The 23320-nt window shown below is 43.8% G+C and overlaps 1 protein-coding gene across 1 annotated transcript in view; it reads left to right on the plus strand.

The window, feature by feature from the left end:
* Window positions 1–23320, plus strand: part of STK38 (serine/threonine kinase 38) — a 100596-nt gene that overhangs the window by 64766 nt on the left and 12510 nt on the right. The window contains exon 9 of the mRNA XM_014529610.1: window positions 13590–13770. Within this exon, the coding sequence (XP_014385096.1) occupies window positions 13590–13770 (181 nt within the window). The remainder of the gene's footprint in view (window positions 1–13589; window positions 13771–23320) is intronic.

Consider the following 23320-nt stretch of genomic DNA (forward strand, 5'->3'; position numbering starts at 1 on the left):
TGGCCGCTTCCCCTCCCCACACGCCCAGCGGCCGAGAGAGGGCGCGCTCACGCCCGCCCAGCCAGGGTGGGTTCGGCTTCTGAGCCCCGGGTAGCTTCTCCCAATTATTAAAGGAATAAAGCGGAAAAGGTGGTGGTTCCCTGAGTGTAAAATAAACTCGCCCCAGGACAGCTGATGCTCATAGAAACTTGTGGAGTCCGCATCTCTCCATACTTTTAAGGCAGTGGTTCTCAACCTTCCTAATGCCGCGACCCTTTAGTACAGTTCCTCATGTTGTGGTGACCCCCAATTTCATTGTTACAAATTGAACATAATCAAAGCATAGTGATTAATCACAACAACAATATGTAATTATATATGTGTTTTCTGATGGTCTTAGGCGACCCCTGTGAAAGGGTCGTTCGACCCCCAAAGGGGTCGCGACCCACAGGTTGAGAACCGCTGTTTTAAGGGAAGGAGGTGGTAAGAACAAAGGAATTGTTTAAACACGTTTTGCTGGGAAGCCCCTCTCCCGGGTATGCATTCTGACCAAAAAAAGGGGGAAAACACACTTTTCTCAAACCTGAGTGTAATGAAACTACATGCTATAGCAAACACAGTTGAATGACACATTTTAAATTAACTGGAAGCAAATAATTGGAAAACTGGTTGTTACAAGAAAAATATTCTAACCTTCAAAAACATCTCGGTATGGCCCTATAAAACTAATGCTAGAAAACGTAAGAGGGAAGAAATAGCAACAATCCTTGATTTGACCTAGAGGTCTAGAGGTCATTCCCCATTTCTACTCTTTCACTTCACTTTAAATGACTGTAAAGTATCCAGTATTGTGTTTGAATCAGGATGGATAGCTTATGCTGCTAATTAGTAAAATAAATACAAACAATTGGAGTGTTAATAGGATTCACGCTTCACAAGCAAAGTAACATGGAGGATTATTCAAACCAATGCCTTTATTTCCATTTCTATAAAGTACAGTGTAATTTATGCCCTTCAAGTCAAAAGAAAAAAAGGGGAAAAACCCTTTTAATATTCTTGCAAGAATACTTGAACCAAAATCTTTTCTGGAAAAGTTTCTCTCTGCAGATTTGTAAAATACAAAAATCTGACCCAAAGGTTGGAGAATCAGGCCAACTACTGTCTTTTTTTTTTTTTAATATATTTTATTGATTTTTTACAGAGAAGAAGGGAGAGGGATAGAGAGTTAGAAACATTGATGAGAGAGATCGATCAGCTGCCTCCTGCACGCCCCCCACTGGGGATGTGCCCGCAACCAGGGTACATGCCCTTGACCGGAATCAAACCCGGGACCCTTGAGTCCGCAGGCCGACGCTCTATCCACTGAGCCAAACCGGTTCGGCCTGTCTTTTAATTAATAGTTAAGACTAACTGTTCTACTTTTGTCTGTAATTTTATATAGTGAATGAATAGCATACCAGACCTGATACTTCTTTTTTGAGTAGACATCACGGAGATAGAGTATAACATGTATATTCACAGAAAACACAGGTGTATGCTGATTTTTATCATTTTATTTCTACATCAGTGCATCTCCAAAACCTGAATCTCTCAGATGTACTTATATCTGAAACTGAAACCCTTCCTAAAGTCAGTTGTCTTAATGGCCAATCCATCTCATTAACTGTTATTTAAGTCTCCTTAAATATAACATCTATTAACAGTAATTATTACAAAGTACTTTCCCCAATACTTTACATCACTTACATTTCTCAGCAACTCTGGGAGATAGATTTGATTACTCAGATTCACCAATGAGGAAAGCAAGACATAAACAAAGTATCTAAGGTCACTAAACTACTACGTGGTGCTGAAGAACTGAGAACCCAAACCATGTGACCCCAACGTTCTTGCTGGACATCCGCGGAGGTGCGGCCCTTCCACCACCTGCCGCCAGGTGAACTCCTGACCACCCCCGGAGGCATCTTACATGCCTTCAGCTGTTACACCAAATAAGTAATTTAAGGTTGATGCTAAGAAGTAAAATATTTTTAAAGCAATAGCTGTTATCAAGGATCTAATAAGAAACTAATTATTCTTTCTACATACTACAGCATATGTGCAGTAGGAAGCATAAAAACAACCCCAAAATCCCAATATTTTTAAACTCTCAAAGTAATTACATTTGCAATTTTTAGACTAAATGTTTGGTTTAGTTGTATGATCTCTAGACCACTGCAGACATATCAAATGAGACTGTTTGAAAGAATAATCACTTTCATTTGAAATCCAAATTGTGCTGTGATATAGATGGAAATAATTATTTAATTTCTGACTTTCTAGAGGAAAGCCGGCCAGAACCCTGCATACTGAACGCAAATAGATTCAGAAGAATACCTTTTCACTTCCATCAGTTCATCTTTGTTAACAATTTCTTCATGGAAGTCACAAAGGCTTACTACCAGCAGCAAACAGACTGGACCTTGAATACATGTTCAACCAGAGAATCAAGAATTTTAAGTTTCTTAGTGGCTGGAATTTACTGTGATCTCTTCATTAATATACATCTGCTTTACATACAACTTCAGTGTGCCTCTTAGTCTTATTTATAGGGAATGTTTCATATGCAAATTCAACCAATTAGTAGCCACAGTTCAACGATTTAGGAGCCCAAGAGAACTATGTAGATGATGATGGCAGGATCTCTCCTCTAAAGGAACTTTAAAAAGTTAAGTTTGGTTATTTGGGTAACGAAATAAGAGATAAAGGGAAGTGAATCTACGTAAAAGTATTCCACTATAATGTAACAGAGAAATGATAGAATATCCCAATTTTGCAACCTCCCGTGAATCAGTAGATGTAGGCATTGTACATCAACATTTTCAAAGATCAGAGAGAGAACTAGGCATCCTGTGCCTCTTGAGGGAAAACCATGCACCACCTAAAATACCGCCGACGGAATCAAACCCGAATCTGATCTAGACTTGCAGTCCACCAGCCAGTTTGTAAGAAACACAGGGAAAGAGGAACTTGTTGAACTGCACCATGAACATGCTATTTGCAAAGTCCTGTCTATGGAAGACTACAGGTCAAAAGGCCTCTACTTTTTAAAAGATAAAATTAAAAAACAACCTTAAAAGATATATAAAAAAATTTTGTGTGTGTGTGTGGGGGGGAGAGAGGTTAGAGACTATACTGTCCAGGGGTGAACATTTGGGTAGTAAAACCATTAAAGAAAAAAGGAAGTGAAAGGAATTGCAGCGCTATGAAAGTTAGGTCATGGTTACTTACTAGGTGGTAGTGGTGGGGAAGCAGTTGTGATTGAGAAGGAGCATCTAAGGGCAGGGAGTGAAGTTTTGTTTCTTGACCTGGTGGTGGTTACGAGGGTGTTTGCCTTTAAAAAGTTCATTAAGGCAAACATTTCCTTTGTTTTATTATATAATAGAAAGATTGTAAAGGAAAAGGTTTGGAGGGTGAGGCCAGTCCTGCCTAAGAGTGTAAATATATTTTCTCCACACAGAGCTATTTGCAAATATATCCATTTGGTTTCCTGGGACAATATTAAGGTTAAATTACTTTAAAAAGAGCAAATCCTTTGAAAGATATTCCACATTGTAATACAATTTTGGAATTTTATTTAGATACTAGAGGCCCGATGCACAAAATTTGTGCAAGGGGTTTGGCCCTCGAAGCCCCACTGCCTTGGCCAGTCCTTGTAGCCCTGGCTGCCTCAGCCAGCCCTCACAGCCCCAGCCGGCCCTTGCAGCCCCAGCTTCGTCCCGAAGGTTGTCTGGAAGGACATCCAGAAGGTTGTTTGGCTATTCGGTCTAATTAGCATATTAGCTCTTTATTATACAGGATTAGTATAGATTCTGTCTTTTTTTAGAAGGTAACGGATAAATAGGTATATAGAGCAGGGGTGGGCAACCTTTTTGTGAGTGCGTGCCAAAACCAGCAAAATTCTTCTGCGTGCCAACCCTAATTTTTTGAGAACATGTTACCCCTACTTGATATCTCTTAAGGTGTACGTATGTGAAGAACCTTGAGAAATAATAAAATTCATTCGAGCGACAAAAACACAGTATATGATGATGAAAAATACATTAATTTTTTAATGTATACATGTACACTGATAGTCCGACAGAAAACTTTATGACTCCGTTTGATATTATCAGTGGGACTTTTGCTGCTGCATCACTGATGACAGAGATTTTACATCAGGTTTATATTTCGTGACCTTCAGAGATATGCACGAGCTACTACTTTCATCCGTCAGGCTACTCCTATTACGAGACTTAACAAAATTCATCACTGAGAACAAAGATTCACAAGCATATGTGGATGAAACCAAAACACTGGTCGGATCTAGGAAGGCAGGGAGAGTTAAGGCAGAGGCATAGAAATTGCTCTTCCCCTCTCTCGTCAATCCATGTCTATGGTCTTTAAGATAACTTGTTATGTAAAATTATTTATTTATCTAAGATGCACCTACACTGAATTTATCTGAAAAATTAAAAAGTCAATATTAAGAAAAAAATTGTAAGTGGAAAATTATAAGAGAGGGTTTCGCGTGCCAGCAAAAGTTACTGGCGTGCCATTTTGGCACGCGTGCCAGGGGTTGCCCACCCCTGGTATAGAGGACAGCTAAAATGGAATGATGAAAGATAAGGAGACAAGAACAGTTTCTTGGAGCTTAATGGTTAAATTTTAGTAGTGATCAGGAAAGTAACCCATAAACATTTCCTATTGAGACTTTGATGAGGGCATGAGCTCCCCCACTTTCCCCACCTGCATGCCAGGACAATGTCTCAGGACGGAATGACTCTTTAAAAGTACACAGAATGCTCAGCTTGGAATTCAAGAATCAAATGCACCTCTGTAAACGGTGGTCCTGGGGGAGTCAGCGTCGGGGAATCAGGAAATGTGGAAGTGTGCTGCATGGGCTGCGGCAGCGCCGGTGTAAACTGATAATATGTTTATCTCTCCTTCCTCCTGTTACCAGTTTACAGACAGACTCTGACCTTCCCAGCGCTGCCGGCTCATGTTGCCTGTTTGCGAACACACAAGTCTCATTTTTGAACCCAATGCTGGGAAGCTTTTTGTGGGTTTTTTATTTTTATTTTTTAATAATATATTTTTATTGATTTCAGAGAGGAAGGGAGAGGAAGCAAGAGATAGAAACATCAATGATGAGAGAGAATCATTGATGGGCTGCCTCCTGCACACCCCCCTACCCCGCAACCTAGGCATGTGCCCTGGCCAGGAATCAAACTGTGACCTCCTGTTCATAGGTCGACACTCAACCGTTGAGCCACACTGGCCGGGCTGGGAAGTTTTTTTTTTTTTAACCTTATATGAATTTAAAATAAACTGCATTTGAAAAAGTAAACAAATAGACAAGCCCCAAAATATGTATTCTTCATACTAGGATTTCAACAGTGGACTTTGGGGTTACGATGAAATAGGCTCCAGTCACCCACTGAGCCGCTGCACACAACCATGCGATTCGTTTACCTTGTTCACATCACACCTCCTCCTTTCCCCAAACTTTCAATAACGGAGAAAAGCCAAATCTATTTACCAAAGCATGCGGCCTGGCCCCTTACATCCACTCTTGGAGAAATTTTATAATGAAAAGCAAAGAATGGGGACTAGCAAATTCAGAAAGGTTTCTCTGACCAGCCAGTGTTCTCCTTGCTCATTTGGAGTTGTGATGCCTTCTTGGAAATAAGTCAGTGTCTGCAAATGTACAAGGTACCTGAAAAGGAAATACAAAAACGCGAAGTGGCATCGGATTCATACGGCAGTATGATGTAGTAATAAAACATTGGAAAAAGAGCCAAATGACCTTGGTGTAAGGTCATTTCACCAGTTACTGACAGAGCAAGTCACGAGTAAGCTTGGGTTTCTGAATCTGTAAGATAATAACTGACCTATCTTTGCTATGAGGTTGTTATGAGGAAGAAAACATAATCAAAATTATGTAAAAGCATTTTCTAACTTCAAAGCACTAGAGAAATGTAAGGTACTATTAATATTAATGTTATGTACACACTCCATGCAAACCAATATTATCTTTAAAAGGAACACACCCAAAGACTTTTTTTACGAGATAAAACTGCCCTCTTAATGACATTTGTAAGTTGTATATTAAAATATACTGGTTTCCTTAGTATTTATTATGCAGTTTAAATGAATATAAAAACATGTTACAGTGATTAAATATTTTCAATATTTCTTCCTTTTATCCATAAGAACTGATAACAATAGAGTTACTATTTTAAAGAGAATTTGACATTTTTTCTTAAGGGGACATTTGGTTCTCTATTAAATGTGTTCTTTTTAGTGATTTTTAAAAATGGTATAGTAAGTAATTGCCCTCGAAGATTCTTATTCCTAAAAGGTTGACACACACACACACACACACACACACACACACACACACACTCACTCCTAGGCTAGATCTGGAAGGAATAGCTAACAATCCTTCCTTAGTTGCTCTTTGATTTTTAATCATATGAGAGCAACATCTGAACAAGGTTGAAGAAAGCAATTTCAGGAAGTTCCTCTTCTTGCTCCGAATCTCTATAGCACATAACGCCTAAGTTCCACTAGTAATTTGGGTTGTTCTACCTTGCTTTTTATTTATTATAAATGGAGGTGGCCTCCTAAGATGCTGAAAATTAGTAGATGTTCTGCCTTGGGGTAGAAATCATATACTTAGAAACTGAGAGGGAGTCAGGTGAGAGAAGGTTGGACAGAGATTAAGGAATTCTGGCATCAGTACCAGCCTGGCCACCTTTGGGTCAGTCATTAATTCCCTCTCTGTCTCATTTCTTTTTATCTAAAAATGAGGAAGTTTGGACCAAATGATAGCTGTCATTTGTTAACTGCCTTCTGTATGGTAGTGTTGAAAGAGAAACGGAGTAGATGTAGTAGCCCAGTGGTTCTCAACCTTCTGGCCCTTTAAAACAATTCCTCATGTTTTGACCCCCAGCCATAAAATTATTTTCGTTGCTACTTCATAACTGTAATGTTGCTACTGTTATGAATCGTAATGTAAATATCTGATATGCAGGATGGTCTTAGGCGACCCCTGTGAAAGGGTCGCTCAACCACCAAAGGGGTCGCGACCCACAGGTTGAGAACCGCTGTAAGTAACCTGATTATATCAAGTGGGGGCGGGGAGGTGAGGATCTGACCACTTAATAAACAGCTTTTCAAACAAATCTCCCTATTCAATGCACTCCTCGCATCCCACTGCTCCAGCTTTCCTCTGTGCTGTACCTCTTCTGACTCCCCGAGTCTGTCCAAGGCTTCTCAGTGAGAACTGCCCTGCTTCTCCGTGGTTCCTCCTCTGAGCACTTAGGCTCGACCTTCCTTGGCTGTAAGTTCTTTACCATCCTCCATCCATTTCCTATTTTCATACATTGTGGTTTGGAGTGACTCCTAGTTCAGTAAAGATGGAATCTGTGTTTCTTGTTTTTCTTTTCCTACTTGTTATTTTTTGAGAGAAGGCCTCGGCTGTCTTGAATTAGAAGGCCCTCACTGTTATTTTTGTCCTTCAAATGCCTTGAATTCCGTACTGAGCTTGAGCGTTTGAACTCAGTGTTCCAGCTCTCTGAGATATTCTTTCACTTCCCCGACTTCCCTCCTGGCCAATCCCACGTCATCTTAATGTCTCAGCTTAGACATCATTTCTAGATGAGTCCTTCAGACTACCTATGATATATTCTCATAACAGCTACCCCCACTCTAACTCAGTATATATGCCTATTTCCCCTGCAGACTGTCACCTCCATGAGGGAAGGGACTATTTCTATCTTGTTGACTGCTATAGTCCAGTGTCTAGTGCAGCCGTGGGCAAACTACGGCCCGCGGGCCAGATCTGGCCCGTCTGAAATGAATAAAACTAAAAAAAAAAAAGACCGTACCCTTTTATGTAATGATGTTTACTTTGAATTTATATTAGTTCACACAAACACTCCATCCATGCTTTTGTTCCGGCCCTCTGGTCCAGTTTAAGAACCCATTGTGGCCCTCGAGTCAAAAAGTTTGCCCACCCCTGGGCTAGTGCAATGCCTGGCATTCAGTAGGGCAGGGGTGGGGAAACTTTTTTCTGCCAAGGGCCATTTAGATATTGATAATAGCATCCGTGGGCCATACAAAATTATCACTTTAAAAATCAGCCTGCTATTTTGGTCAAATATTTAATTAACTCACCTCTAATGCCTTGGCAGGGCCAGACCAAATGACTCCGCATGGCCTGCAGGCCGGATGTTCCCCAACCCTGCAATAGGGAGTCAATATATATTTTTCATTGTTAATCAATATACAGTATATTGCTCACTATGAAGATTTATATCTTAGAATATAGTTGCTACCACCAATAAGTAGTTATTTAGAATTCAACAATTCTAGTTCTTATTATTGTCTCGTTATTGTTATGGAGACATCCTATATAATAAAGAGGAAATATACAAATTGACCATCACTCTACCACAAAGATGGTGGCACCCACAGCGGGGGAGGAGAGGTGGGGGTGGGGTTTCCATAACACAAGATGGCTGCACCCACAGCGGAGGCTGAGTTCCCGTAACGAGCAATCAGCAGGGACCTGAGGCTGCACCCCCCAACTACCCCCCATGGGGCTTGACAGGGGACCTCAGGGCACACACACCCCCACCTGGCAGGGCTTGATGGGGGACCTCAAAGTGCACCCCCCCGCCCGGTAGGGCTTGATGGAGGACCTCAGGCCATGCCCCCCGCCCAGTGGGGCTTGACAGGGGACCTCAGGCTGTGCCCCCCACCCAGTGAGACTTGACGGGGGACCTCAAGGTGCACCCCCTGCCCTGGCCTGGGCCAGGGGACCTCAGGCCATGCACCCTACCCCAGCACCAGGGGACCTCAGGCCACACCCCCACCCTGGCGCCAGTCTGGGGAACCTGAGGGTGCACCAGGGGACCTAAGGCTTCACCCCCCGCCCAGCAGGGCTTGATGGGGGACCTGAGGCTGCACCCCTCACCCTGCGGGGCTTGACAAGGGCCCTGAGGCTGCGCCCCCTACCCAGTAGGGCTTGACGGGGGACCTGAGGCTGTGCCCTCAGCCCAGCACTGGGCCAGAGGACCTAAGGCTGCACCCCCCGCCTGGCAGGGCTTGACAAGGATGGGGCCGGCCGGGTCTGGGTCTCGCATGATTTTGAGGTGCTGTGGGTAGGCGGGGACTTGACTCTGGTTCCCATGGCGCACCCCAGACTCTGACAGGAGGAAGATTTTTATGTACATTTTACTAATTTTCTTTCATCTCTGACACTTCTATTATAGAGAAAGGGCAAATAGCAATATTAAAATATTTCCTCTAATTAATCCCCTTTTAATGTGCATGAATTTCATGCACTGGGCCACTAGTTATCTATATAAAACCCTAATATGCAAATCGATCAAACGGCAGAACAACTGGTCGCTATGACATGCACTGACCACCAGAGGGCAGACACTCAACACAGGAGCTGCCCCCTGGTGGTCAGTGCGCTCCCACAGGGGGAGCGCTGCTCAGCCAGAAGCCCGGCTCATGGCTGGCCAGCGCAGCAGCGGTGGGGGGAGCCTCTCCTGCCTCCGTGGCAGCGCTAACGAGCAGCGAGCCAAGTGGTAAGGAGCGAGCAGGTGGGTGGTAAGGAGTGAGCAGGCAGGCAGTTAGGAGCGAGGGGTCCTGGATTGCGAGAGGGCACAGGCTGGGCTGAGGGACACCCCCCCCGCCATGCATGAATTTCGTGCACCAGGCCTCTAGTACTATAATATGGACTCTTATCTACAAATTTATTTTACAATGAACACATTTAAAATTATAATGTGCCAACTATAATTTAATATGTACTCAGATTAACATAGTGTATACATTTTCTATTATTGCTGTAACAAATTACAACAGACCGAGGGACCTAAAACAACACAAATGTATTATCTTACAGTTCTGGAGGTCAGGAGTCTAAAATGGGTTGGCAGGGTTGCATTCCTCAGTTTCCTTGCCTTTTCTAGCTGCAGGTTGCCCACATTCCTTGGCTCACAGAGCCTTTCTCACATCACTCTGACCTTTACTTCCACTGTTACATCTCTGTCTCTCAGTCTGACCCTCTTGCCTCCCTCTTCTAGGGACCCATATGATTAGGTTGGGCCCAGATAATCCAGGACAATCTCTGCTTCTACAGCCTTAATTTAATCACATCTGCAACGCCTATTTTGCCACAGGAGGTAAAACATTCCTAAATCCTGGGGATTAGGATGTGGACACTTTTGGAGGATCATTATTCAGCCAGTTCACAAAGACAGTACAATATGAATCTATAGATGAATTAATTACTGAAAGAAATGATAAAAAATTCACTGAAATATTTTAAACTTTATATTAGAGCAACCTCCAAACAAATAGATAAAAAAAACTTTGTTAAGTGAAAAATACCATCTATATATTGAAACAATAAGATAAGATAACAGCCCTAGTCAGTTGCTCAGTGGTTAGAGCATCGGCCTGTGGACTAAAGGGTCTCAGGTTCAATTGCGGTCAAAGGCACATACCTCGGTTGCAGGCTCGATTCCTGGCCCCAGTTGGGGCGCACATGGGAGTCACCAGTCGATGTGTCTCTCTCACATATATGTTTCTCTCTCTCCCCTCTCCCTCCTTTCCACTCTCTCTAAAAAATCAAAGGAAAAAAATATCCTCTGGTGAGGATTAACAACAACGAAAAGACAAGATAACTAATGGAAACCAATAATTGTAATTAGACCATAGCTCAGTGGCTGCTTAGGCTTCCACGTGCAAATCCATTATCATGTTTTCTGAACCCTGGGATCTTCTGGTGTTTTCAGGTAGGCTCGCTATTTCCTAAAGGCAATTATCCAATAATACTAACAATTAACAACTACATAAAGAAATATCTTAGTACATATATTTAAAAATAAATTTTAGGTGGCTATGGGAATGCAGACTGGTCCAGCCTCTGTGGAAAACAGCATGGAATTTCCTAAAAAAAAGAAAAAAGAAAAATGAAACTTCCATTTGACCCAGTGATCCCACTTCTAGGAATATATCCTAAGAAATCAGAAACACCAATCAGAAAGGATATATGCACCCCTATGTTCACAGCAGCGCAATTTACAATAGCTAAGATTTGGAAACAGCCCAAGTGCCCATCAGTAGATGAGTGGATAAAAAAAGCTGTGGTACATTTACACCATGGAATACTATGCAGCAGTAAAAAGAAGGATCTCTTACCCATGGAGGGACCTGGAGAGTGCTATGCTAAGTGAAATAAGCCAGTCAGAGAAAAACAAGTATCACATGATCCCACTCATATGTGGAATCTAATGAAAAAATAAACTGATGAACAAAATAGATCTAGAGACATATAAGCAGAGGAAAGAACCAAAGAACTTGTATGCATATATGCATACCCATGGACACAGACAATAGGGTGGTGAAAGCCCTATTAGTGGGGGCAGGGGAGGTCAATGGGGGGAAAAAAGGGAACATATGTAATTGTTCCTTTAAAATATATATATTTTAGAAAAATAGAAAAATCAATACTTTCAACAATAAAGATTTTTAAAAAATAAAAATAAATTTTAAGTGAAAAATATAATTCGCATTGATTATTTTTTCAATAAGTACCTCTTAACATTTGGCAGAATTGTTTGGGAAAATTATAATAAAAACCTACCTGGGGAAAATCAAGTCCAACATTCTTGATCATTTATTTTAAAAGGCCGTGGTTATATATTTTCTATTCTGTTATTGAGCAATGCTATCTGAATAGCACAAAGTGGCAGTTTCATGTGGGCTGATGGATAAAGCCGTCGGCTGGCTCTCAGATAAGAACTTCACCTGGTAATTGCATTTTGATGATCACCTTTGCCCATTTGGTAATTTAATAATTTTTTTTCAGGCCTGATCTGGCTCTGAAGCATTAGCTGGAGACCATCCCCTTTTCCTAATGGAAAGTTTACTTGAGAAATCAAATTAAGGCCAGAAAGTTGCCTGATGAGTATAGTTAAAATGTCAGGCTGACCAAGGCACCAGCAATGCCAAGAAACTCACAACCCTTCATCCCATAGTCCCCTCTTGCCCCTAATCTGGCCCAAATTGCAATAATCAAAATATTGAAGTAGCATACTACACTGGAAAACGTGGTACATTTGAAAAATGATGAGTCAGAATTCTATCTGATGATTTCCCTTGTTTTGGTTTGCATAGCTGAGAGAGCTGCTTATTGCCTTTCTCTCCATCTTTTCAATTCTTGCTTCTTCCTCTAAAGCTGGCATACAGCCTTACTGTATATACCAGGGGTGGGCAAACTTTTTGACTCGAGGGCCACAATGGGTTCTTAAACTGGACCGGAGGGCCGGAACAAAAGCATGGATGGAGTGTTTGTGTGAACTAATATAAATTCAAAGTAAACATCATTACATAAAAGGGTACGGTCTTTTTTTTTTTTTTTAGTTTTATTCATTTCAAACGGGCCGGATCCGGCCCGCAGGCTGTAGTTTGCCCACGGCTGGTATATACTGTCTAATACTGTAGTCACTAGCCACACGAGCTACTGAGCATCCGAAATGTGGCCAATCAATGGAGATGTAGTGTAAGTGTAAAACATGTGAGATTTTGAAGACTTACTTTAATGAAAATATAAGATATTTCATTAATAATGTTTATATTGATTGATTACCTGTTGAAATGAGTTTTGGATTTATTTTGGGATATATTTGGGTAAAACACTATATTATTAAAATGAATTTTGCCTTTCTTTTACTTTTTTAAATGTAGCTACTAGAAAACTTAAAATTACTAGTATACATGTGATTCATTTATTTTTGTAAAAATATATCTTTATTGATTTCAGAGCAAAAGGGAGAGGGAGAGAGAAAAATCAATGATGAGAGATAATCATTGATCAGCTGCCTCCTGCACACCTCCTACCTGGGATTGAGCCTGTAACCCGGGCAAATACCCTTGACTGGAATCAAACCTGGGACCCTTCAATCCGCAGGCCAATGCTCTATCCACTGAGCCAAACTGGCTAGGGCTGATTCATGTTTTTTTATTGGCGAGCACTGATCTAAGGCTCTCCAAACCCTCCCCTGTTACCTTCTTCAGTTGTTCTGTATGTTCTGGCCTCTCATCCATTTCTTTTCTTTGCAGTAACTGCTTAGATTTAGAAGGTAAAATAGAAAGTTGAACTCTGTGGCAAACCCTAAAGTCAAGAGAATTAAGGGCCCTGGAAGGGTAGATCAGTTGGTAAGAGCATCGTCCAGATACACCATTTCGGGTTCTCTTTTTGTGTGTTTACTGGTTTGGACTGTTCCTTTGAGGGAATGTGGCTGTTGAAAGATGAAGAAAAACTGCTGGGAGATGAGGATTGGGATGGTGTTGCAGATCTAAAGGCCAAGCAACACAGAGAGATGTTTATCTAAGTTGAAAAAGACCTCAGAGATCACCCTGTTCCATCTTTCACCCAAATCCATCACCCTCTTATATATGGAATAAAGCTGCTTGTATTGTTAGAACATCCATATTCATCTAGCATGCCAAATATATACTGAGAAATGGGGGAAAGTCTCTGAAAATATATTTTTCAACAGGGAAAAAACATGAAGAAGAAAAAAATTAATGCCATTGTTTGTGAACCTAAAGAACTCCTGAATCCCTCTCCCAAAGTAACAAATTGTTGCAAATCGCTGTGTGTGAAATACAGTTTTCAGAAGGCATACATGACCAGACTTGCCAGCAACCAGCCAGTTCCAGCCATGTCAAGGAGCCCAGGTAAGATATTTATATTAAACCAAAAGAAATATTCTACTTGGCATGTATTTTTCTTGGTATTGAGGACACAAATTTGGGCATTAAATAGATCACTTAAACATTAACTGTAAGGAGACGGCGGTAAATCTCTTAAAGTTCTATGTGCTAAGCGGACGTTGCTCTTTGCTTCATGGTATTAATTTTTATTTAGTTCCTGTTAGCCCTGACTCACTGATGTGACAACTAATTAAGATGACCCCAAAGCAATTTAAGTAGATCAAATTTATCTTTTTAGAAAAACTTGTCTTTAAACTTGACCTGGTAATGTCTGCATTCTTAAGGTAGGAAAAATTCAGATTAGATTCCTTCTTGACTTGCCAGTACAGGAAAGAATTGAAGGGAAGATAAACTTGAAATTTTGTTTTGCAAAAATATGTAATTCCTAAATGTCTCAGACTGATGGAAAACTAGTCTTATGTTTTGAAGAGCATTAAAGTGTTGGCGTCAAACGTGTGGGTTTTTAGACTTTGGGATTAAAATATGCTAGACACATGAAAGGTGTTAAAACTAATCTCAAACTGTTCTCCAATTTTAAAAGCATCACATGCCACCGAGAAAGTGGAAATTTCAGGCACTGAGAGAGTCTCTGGCCCCCATTATCAAACGCGGAGCCCATTTTCCAGAAAGAACTCAATTAAATGCCGAACTTTCATCGGTGCAGGTGACAATTCTCAAAGCCCGAGGCTTGGTCGCCTGTCAACATATTTTTAATTGAGATGCAATTCATACATCATGAAGTTCAGCCTTTTAAAGAGCACAACTCACTGGTTTTTCGTATATTCACAGAGCCGTGCAATCATTCCGATTCGAGAACATAGTTTATTGTAAGCCTTTCCCAGTGTTTCGCACTCGCTACACCGCTCGGTCCTCAGATTCCTGCAAAGCTGAGGGGAGCCTTCCGAGGTGCCAGGGGCGGTTGCTCCATTTACCCCAAATGCGTTCCTGGTTTCACCTCAAAAGGACAAACCGGGTGAGGAAGCAATAATGCTACCCCCGCTGGTTGACGCAGCAACACCTGCAGCCTCATCTGCACGTTTGTTTTCATGCCTAGAACTCCCGCTTTACTCCGTAGGTCAAATCTTTTGTGTGACGGGCGTCTTAGTCTGGCGGGCGGGCCCCCCATTTCTCTGCACGGTATCGCTGGCCCCGGAGGCCGCCCCGCGTTTCCCGCTCACGTTTCACGATCTCCCCGAAGAAAGGGGGGATGTGCAGGCGGAAAGGGGCGGCGTGAGCGGGACACGGAGTTACTAGGCGTCGAGAACGCCAAACCTGGGGAAATGGGCGGCGCAATCCGGTACCGGGCCTCCCGCTCCCCTCGGGGGTCCCACGCTCCCCTCGGGCGTCTCCCGTTCCCCTCGGGGCGATCTCACGCTCCCTCCGGATCTCGCGGGAGCCCCGCGCCCCGCGGCAGCGCCCGAGACCACCGCCGGCCGTGCTCGTTTCCCATTGGCCACAGGTGTCCCACGTGACCGCTAGACCCGGCGCCCGGCGGAGCGCGCGCTTTCCCCGCTGGGAGCTCGGGGCGTGAGGCTGCGGGGACGCGGAAGGTCCCTCAGCGGGCTGGGGGGCTCCCCTTCCGGCAGCCTTAAAACAAAAGCCCCCAGTACTGCCCCAAATGAAACTCCTCGTGAGAAACTGGTTATCCAGAAGGTCCCCCTCGCCCGAGGCTTTGCCACACACACTGACAATGGAAATCGCAGGCCATCACTGGCCGGAAAGCGGCGTGTGAAACCAGACTGGGTCTGACACTTCGGGGAAGTCTACACGTCTGAGCAACTCTTGCGGGGCAAAGAGAGCAGAATGTTTGTGTGAGAAACTTAAAGCCACGTCTTCTTAGAAAAGTCGAGGGAAGTCCAGAGAAACCATCCTGATTTGTCACTTAAGGGGAATTAGGAACTCTTGGGAAAACGAAAATGCGTAAAAGCAAAACGAGATCCCGCCCATCGGTGAGAATGTAATAACGTATCCGTGTGAAAGGGGAGGATTTAAAAACCCGCATCTCTCTGTACTTGTGTGTGTGCGTATGTAGGTGCGTGACTCGTGTGGAAGGGATGGGTGATCGCAGAACAGTCGAGTCCCGCGACCTTCTTCCGCGGAGAGGGCCCGGCTGCCCGCGTTGCCTTCCTCCCCAGAGGCTCACCCACGCTCCCCTCCTCCTCCGGGAAGCATCCTCCTCCTCCTCCTCCTCCTCCTCCGGGTAGCATCCTCCTCCTTCATCCATTCAAAAGCGCGCTAGGGCCTCCTCTGTTCCAGGCACTGTGCGCGGTCCGGGGCCGCTCCCCCGGAGCTACCGGCTGATCAAGGAGGCAGACGGCCGGTCACGGCACCAACCCAAGTTCTAAGAGGTCCAGATGCTACAAGGAGGCTTGGCCCAGCAGGGAGGTCAGAGGGGGCTTCCCCGGACCCACACCCGAAGGGAGTGGGAGTTGCAGGCAGAGGGAGCAGCTGGGGCAGAGGGAGCAGCTGGGGCAGAGGGAGCAGCTGGCAGCCTCTCCCTCTCCAGCGGCTGCCTGTCCCCGCCACCCCCACTGTGCACCCATCAGCTGGCCTCGCAGTCTCAGAACACTCACTCCCTTCTCTCAGCCCCAGCTCTCAGGCAGTAACCTGTCACCTGTAATTATCCTTACAGACAAGGTTTTATCCACTAGGCAAGTATACTTATGTCTACATCTAGTATGCATGATCATTTATGTTTCACATATTGAAAACATGCAGCGATGACAACAAAATGTGGAGTATGATGTATCTCAACAGAAGTAAAAGAACAGTAGATACTCAAAGTTCTGAGAGATCACATGAGTTTGGAAGACTCGACAAGGCATCTAAGAGACAGCAATTATAATAAACGAGCTACTAATTCTAAATGGCTTGCAACAGAGGCTGACGGACTGTCAGAGCTGTCTAAGTGTTTGCTTAAAAATACGTTCTCACGGTTGGAAAACTAAAGAGTATGAAAAAGCATAGAGTGAAAACTCTCTCCTGCATTTTTACCTCCCATCTGCTAAGTTCCCACCATCATCACTCCCTATCATAGGCAACCATTGTCCTTATATCCTCGGATATCCTTCTGGAGGTGTTTTTTTTTTTTTAATTCAATTTTGAACAACTGGGAATATAGATTTTTATACTCCCACTTTTTAGGCAAAAGGTAGACTATTAAGTAGACTGTTCTTGCTCGCTTTCTCACTTAACAGTATGATTTGGAGATCTTTTGACATTAATTTTTAGAGAGCTTCCTCATTCTTTTTAAAATCATTTGTATTGATTTTTTAGGGAGAGGAAGGGGGAGAAACATTGATGGTTGCCTCCCTTATGAGCGCCGACCTGGGCTTGAGGCCAAAGCCTAAGTATGTGCCCCCAAAACCTTTTAATGTCTGGGACAACACTGGAATCAACCCAGCCGCCCGGCCAGGGCTCATTCTTACAGCCCATGTTTCATCGTGTGCATACACCATCACTCATTTAAATAGTTTCCTATTGATGTATATTTGGGTTGTTTACAACAAATAACCTTGAATGTTTTTGCATTTGTAAAATTGGGTAAATAGATACATTGCCTCCTAGAGAGGTTGTATCAATTTACACTCTCACCACCAATTGTTAGCGCATCTCCAAGACTTTAAAATACCTGAATGTGCTTTATTGTTGCTATTTTACAACTTAAGTGAAAGGAGAGCTGTTTTCAAAACAAACTGAAAGGTAGGGCTGTCCTTAGGTGAACTTACAGAGTAGCCAACTTCTCATCTAACTCTTACTCTCATCTCTGCTGCAGTCTCCCCGCCCCCTTCTGCAGCTGCATGTTTCACAATCAACAGTGTTGGGTACCTTCCATGTGTAGGGCACTGAGTTCGGCCCCAGAGATCTGAAATAGATACATGTCCTCAAGGGTTTCATCCTTTACTTGGTCAGACACGGAAAACTACAAATAGTTATTATGTTGAGTTCCAGAATGCAAAACACGCCAATTGCTTGAGGCGCACTCAGTCCTGTGCTGCCTCCCAGCTCCAGGTTCTTCCTTCTCTGCCCCCCTGGTAATCCATCTTCCTAATGCAAATAATGTACTAGGTTTGTATTTCCCAGGTGACTATTAACCAGTTAACTAGTTGCAAATCAGTATTCGTTTGATTGGCACAAGCAGGGCTGGCCCTAAACTGGTTTTGAAATAGGTGACATTTATTTGGTTCCCTCTTCTTCTCTCTGGCACCTTCTCTCCTGGGTGAGTTCTCAGCCCTCACTGGTGCTCTCACCTTTTCTCAGGTAATTGTCAAATTATCCTTGCTGGAGTGTTAAGTAATCATTAATGTGTCATTTCAAAATGGCTTGAGGTGAGATAGTATGTGTCTATTTCAAGATCCTCTTGAAAACAAGAATAGGAACTGAAATGATAGGCCGTAAGTAAGGTTGCAAAGGGCCATATATTTCACCTACTAGTTAAGCCGCCTATTTAATCAACTCGTTAATCCACCTTGGCTGAGGTGGATTAATGCATTGAGACCTTGTTCCTTCCTGTCCAATCCTATCCTCTCCCTCCTACTCTCTACTCTGTTGTAGGGTCCGGGAGCTCTGGGGACCATCGCCCTCAGAGCTCTTAACCTTCAAACTCAGCTGCAGCCCTGGCTCAGTGGCATCCAGTGGTCGGAGAGGGGGTGCTGGGAAGTGGGTTGCCCTTAGGCACTCTTCCCATGGTCTTCTCCCAGTCAGCTTGCAGCCTGGCTGTCTCCCTCCCCCCAACACACACTTACCCCGCCTCCAAGTAAAAGGTTGTTTTTCCCCAACTGTATCAACTTGCATAGGTGGCTGCCCTTTCCACTCAGGTTGCAGCGGTTCTTGCTAGTTGCTCAATGTATTTAAAAGTGTGGATTCAGGCAATGATGCTGCTTTTTGTGTTGCATTAAAAATTTTAAATCAAAACAACTTACATGTTCATGGAAACGTGAACTGGAGAGCTTATGGTAAAAAGGGCCTAAAGCAGTGCCTGGCACCTAGAAGGGCGTCTATAAATATTTGTTGAATGAATGAATACAAGGTCAGTGTTTGGCCTCTCCCTTTCACCCCCACCCCATCCCATGTCCCATTCCTAGAAGGACAACTCTTTAACTGACTGTGTTTTCCAGTTTTCTAGGCCAGTGGTTCTCAACCCTGGCTGTATGTTAGAAGCACCTGGGGAGCTTTTAAAAAATACCTACGTGTTGTGTTATTTCCAGACCAACAAAATCGTCTTTTTAAGTTTATTTTTATTTTTAGGTCTCTAAGCTGATAGTCATGTGCAGCAGTGCTGGGAACAACTATTTTATTCCTCTGTCTCTTCATTTATTGATGCCATCCATCCTTTCCTTGACATGACAGTGAAGTTTAGCTTATAGTATACCCTCTATTTCATGTTTGATAGTTAAATTATTCTTTTAATATTTCTGCTTTTTGTCTTTGTAAACTTAAATAATTTAAACTTCTATTTTTTTATTTCATATGTTTTCAGCAATATCACATGAGCCAGCATTTTATACAGTGAAGATACTAATGTCCCTGCTTTCTTCTTACTCAGCCTTCCACAGCCTGCTATTTATCTTGTTTATCTTTTAATTAGAGGCCCGGTGCACGACATTTGTACACTGGGTGTGCTCCCTCAGCTCAGCCTGCACCCTCTCGCACTCCGGGACCCCTTGGGGGATGTCTGCCTGCTGGCTTAGGCCTGAGGGGTCCTTAGCACTGCCAAGGAGGCGGAAGAGGCTCCCACCACTGCCACTGCGCTCGCCAGCCATGAGCCTGGCTTCTGGCTGAGCAGTGCTCCCCCTGTGGGAGTGCACTGACCACCAGGGGCAGCTCCTGCATTGAGTGTCTGCCCCCTTGTGGTCAGTGCACATCATAGCGACTGTTCTGCCAGTCAGTCAATTTGCATATTAGGGTTTTATTATATAGGATTTTTCTGTAGCCACAATTGTTAACAGTTACGTTCTGCCCTCCAGTCACAACCAGCTTTCCCATACTTTGTCCATCAGTTGATTCTAAAGTTAAAAAACCAAAAACTCTGGCTTACATTACTGTATATGTAAATATTGTCTAACACCAAGTCCAGTAGTAGTAGCTAAGACATATAATGTAGGGCTTTTTGTAAAACCAGGAACTTTATAAATACCACTGTTTAATAGTTATAAGAATATTAAATTCCCTTTTAACAAATGAGGAAACTGAGGCACAAAGAAGTGAAGTAATTTGCCTAAGAACAGGCAATTAGAAAGTAATTGAGCAAGACTCGACCTTTCCTTATGGGAGGATAGGACACATTTTTCTTTTCTTTTATTGATTTTTTACAGAGAGGAAGGGAGAGAGATAGTTAGAAACATCGATGAGAGAGAAACGTCGATCAGCTGCCTCCTGCACACCTCCTACTGGGGATGTGCCCGCAACCAAGGTACATGCCCTTGACCGGAATCGAATCTGTGACCCTTCAGTCTGTAGGCCGACGCTCTATCCACTGAGCCAAACCGGTTACAGCTACATTTTTCTTTTCTTTGGGTACAAGTTTAGTACCCTTGCCAGCTGGAAAGACAATGCACATCAAGGTCAAATACATTGTTTCCCCTCTTTTTTGAGGGGTGATGGTTGTCTTTAGCTCCTGTTATACAACTCCAATCAGTTTTCTTTCTTCCATTTCTGTTAGGGACTAATTTCAGCCTCTTCAGCACCCCCACTGTCTCAGCAGAGGCCTCATTTCCCGCTCCATGTATGGAATTGATGCCATCATGGGCAACAGGTGGGTCTCCTTCCCCTTTGCTCCAGACTTCCTTGTGTGAGCACCACACCTTGTCTCCTATCCTATCACAAGAAAGGGGGCCCCTCTTGTCAAAGCTCATCCTTCCACGTGTTTTCATTCTTTTTTTTTTCCCTCACCAGAGGAATGTTTTTATTGATTTTTAGAGGGAGAAGAAGGGAGAGATAGAGAGATACAGGTACAGATATAGATAGATAGATAGATAGATAGATAGATGATAGATATGTGAGAGAGAAACATGGTTATATTGCCTCCCATACAAGCCCTGAGCAGAATGGAACTGTTATCAGTGATCAGCGGAAGTGGGCTTCTCGATGTGCCGCTGGAATAAGACTTTCCGGAGGCCCCCACGGGAGGACGGGGTATTGTAGAAAGCTTTGTTTCTGTAGAATTACACCCCTGAGTTTCCAAGGTCCCGTTTCCCTTTGTCCCACCAACGAAGAAGTTCCGTTTTGCCTTCAGCAGGGCTCAGATCAAAGCCAGTGTCCGGAGTTTCCCTCCCTGTTAGGGCTGAGTCCAGCCCAGCATCAGGCTGGCTTGGTTTGTGTTTCCCACTGCAGTTCATCAGTCCGTTGCATGTGGGGTTCGCAGGGCCGTGGGCCATGGGCTGTGGAGGGAACACGGGCAGGAGCAAAGCCAAAGGGACCAGAGAGACAAGAGCGAAAGCGAACAAACCCACAACCCAGGTACGTGCCTGACCGGGAACGAACCTGCAACCTTTTGGTGTATGGGACGATGCTTCAACCAATTGGGCCTCCCGGCGGGGCTGTTCTCATTCTTGTTCCTCCTTAACCTCTGAGACTTTGCCGCAACAATTTGACCTACACTGTCTTCTGCTTTTCATTATTCCTGCTCCAATTTCTCTCGACCTACAAACCTGCTCAAGGCTTTCAACTTTAGAATTTCCTTCCACACGCCTCCTCTTCTTGCTACAGCCTTTCTCTCATTCCTTCATCAGGGCACCTCTCAGAAGAGTCTACACTTGTGATGCCACACCTGGTCTGGTAGCTCAAACCCACACTTCCCTGTCCTGCAAACCTTCTTTGACCCTTACAGGACTGGACTCAGTCCCGGTGACACCAGCAATCTTCTTTAAGGATCCGTTTGTCCTTGCTAAGAGACTTGGGCCTTCCCGAGATTGACTAGCAGTCCTGATAAGTTTAAGCAAGTTACTTTGCAATTGTTATTCAGATGAGCTATTGTTAGGAATGAATGATGTTTGATTATGAGAGGGCATCTCCTTCCAGATGGGGACACTATAGTTGATTTTGTATTTGAAAGATAAAAGCAAACTCCCTTAATGCTCTGGGACTTAGGGGTGGTGGCTACCAGCAATAAAGACCGTATGACTCAGAATGATTTTCCCGGAGAATAATCGCCTCCCAGTAAATAAGAAACTTAAGCTGCCATTGCTTAAAGTAGGGAGAGATAGAGAGATACAGGTACAGATATAGATAGATAGATAGATAGATAGATAGATGATAGATATGTGAGAGAGAAACATGGTTATATTGCCTCCCATACAAGCCCTGAGCAGAATGGAACTGTTATCAGTGATCAGCGGAAGTGGGCTTCTCGATGTGCCGCTGGAATAAGACTTTCCGGAGGCCCCCACGGGAGGACGGGGTATTGTAGAAAGCTTTGTTTCTGTAGAATTACACCCCTGAGTTTCCAAGGTCCCGTTTCCCTTTGTCCCACCAACGAAGAAGTTCCGTTTTGCCTTCAGCAGGGCTCAGATCAAAGCCAGTGTCCGGAGTTTCCCTCCCTGTTAGGGCTGAGTCCAGCCCAGCATCAGGCTGGCTTGGTTTGTGTTTCCCACTGCAGTTCATCAGTCCGTTGCATGTGGGGTTCGCAGGGCCGTGGGCCATGGGCTGTGGAGGGAACACGGGCAGGAGCAAAGCCAAAGGGACCAGAGAGACAAGAGCGAGAGCGAACAAACCCACAACCCAGGTACGTGCCTGACCGGGAACGAACCTGCAACCTTTTGGTGTATGGGACGATGCTTCAACCAATTGGGCCTCTCGGCGGGGGCTGTTCTCATTCTTGTTCCTCCTTTGCCTCAACAATTTGACCTACACTGTCTTCTGCTTTTCATTATTCCTGCTCCAATTTCTTTCGACCTACAAACCTGCTCAAGGCTTTCAACTTTAGAATTTCCTTCCACACGCCTCCTCTTCTTGCTACAGCCTTTCTCTCATTCCTTCATCAGGGCACCTCTCAGAAGAGTCTACACTTGTGATGCCACACCTGGTCTGGTAGCTCAAACCCACACTTCCCTGTCCTGCAAACCTTCTTTGACCCTTACAGGACTGGACTCAGTCCCGGTGACACCAGCAATCTTCTTTAAGGATCCGTTTGTCCTTGCTAAGAGACTTGGGCCTTCCCGAGATTGACTAGCAGTCCTGATAAGTTTAAGCAAGTTACTTTGCAATTGTTATTCAGATGAGCTATTGTTAGGAATGAATGATGTTTGATTATGAGAGGGCATCTCCTTCCAGATGGGGACACTATAGTTGATTTTGTATTTGAAAGATAAAAGCAAACTCCCTTAATGCTCTGGGACTTAGGGGTGGTGGCTACCAGCAATAAAGACCGTATGACTCAGAATGATTTTCCCGGAGAATAATCGCCTCCCAGTAAATAAGAAACTTAAGCTGCCATTGCTTAAAGTCATGCCTAGTCGTATAGGTCAAATGCTGTGAGATTTAACACAGACGAATATCATTTTAGAAAAAAAAAACA

Source organism: Myotis brandtii, unplaced genomic scaffold (genome assembly GCF_000412655.1).
Source record: "Myotis brandtii unplaced genomic scaffold, ASM41265v1 scaffold687, whole genome shotgun sequence".
Taxonomy (NCBI): Eukaryota; Metazoa; Chordata; class Mammalia; order Chiroptera; family Vespertilionidae; genus Myotis; species Myotis brandtii.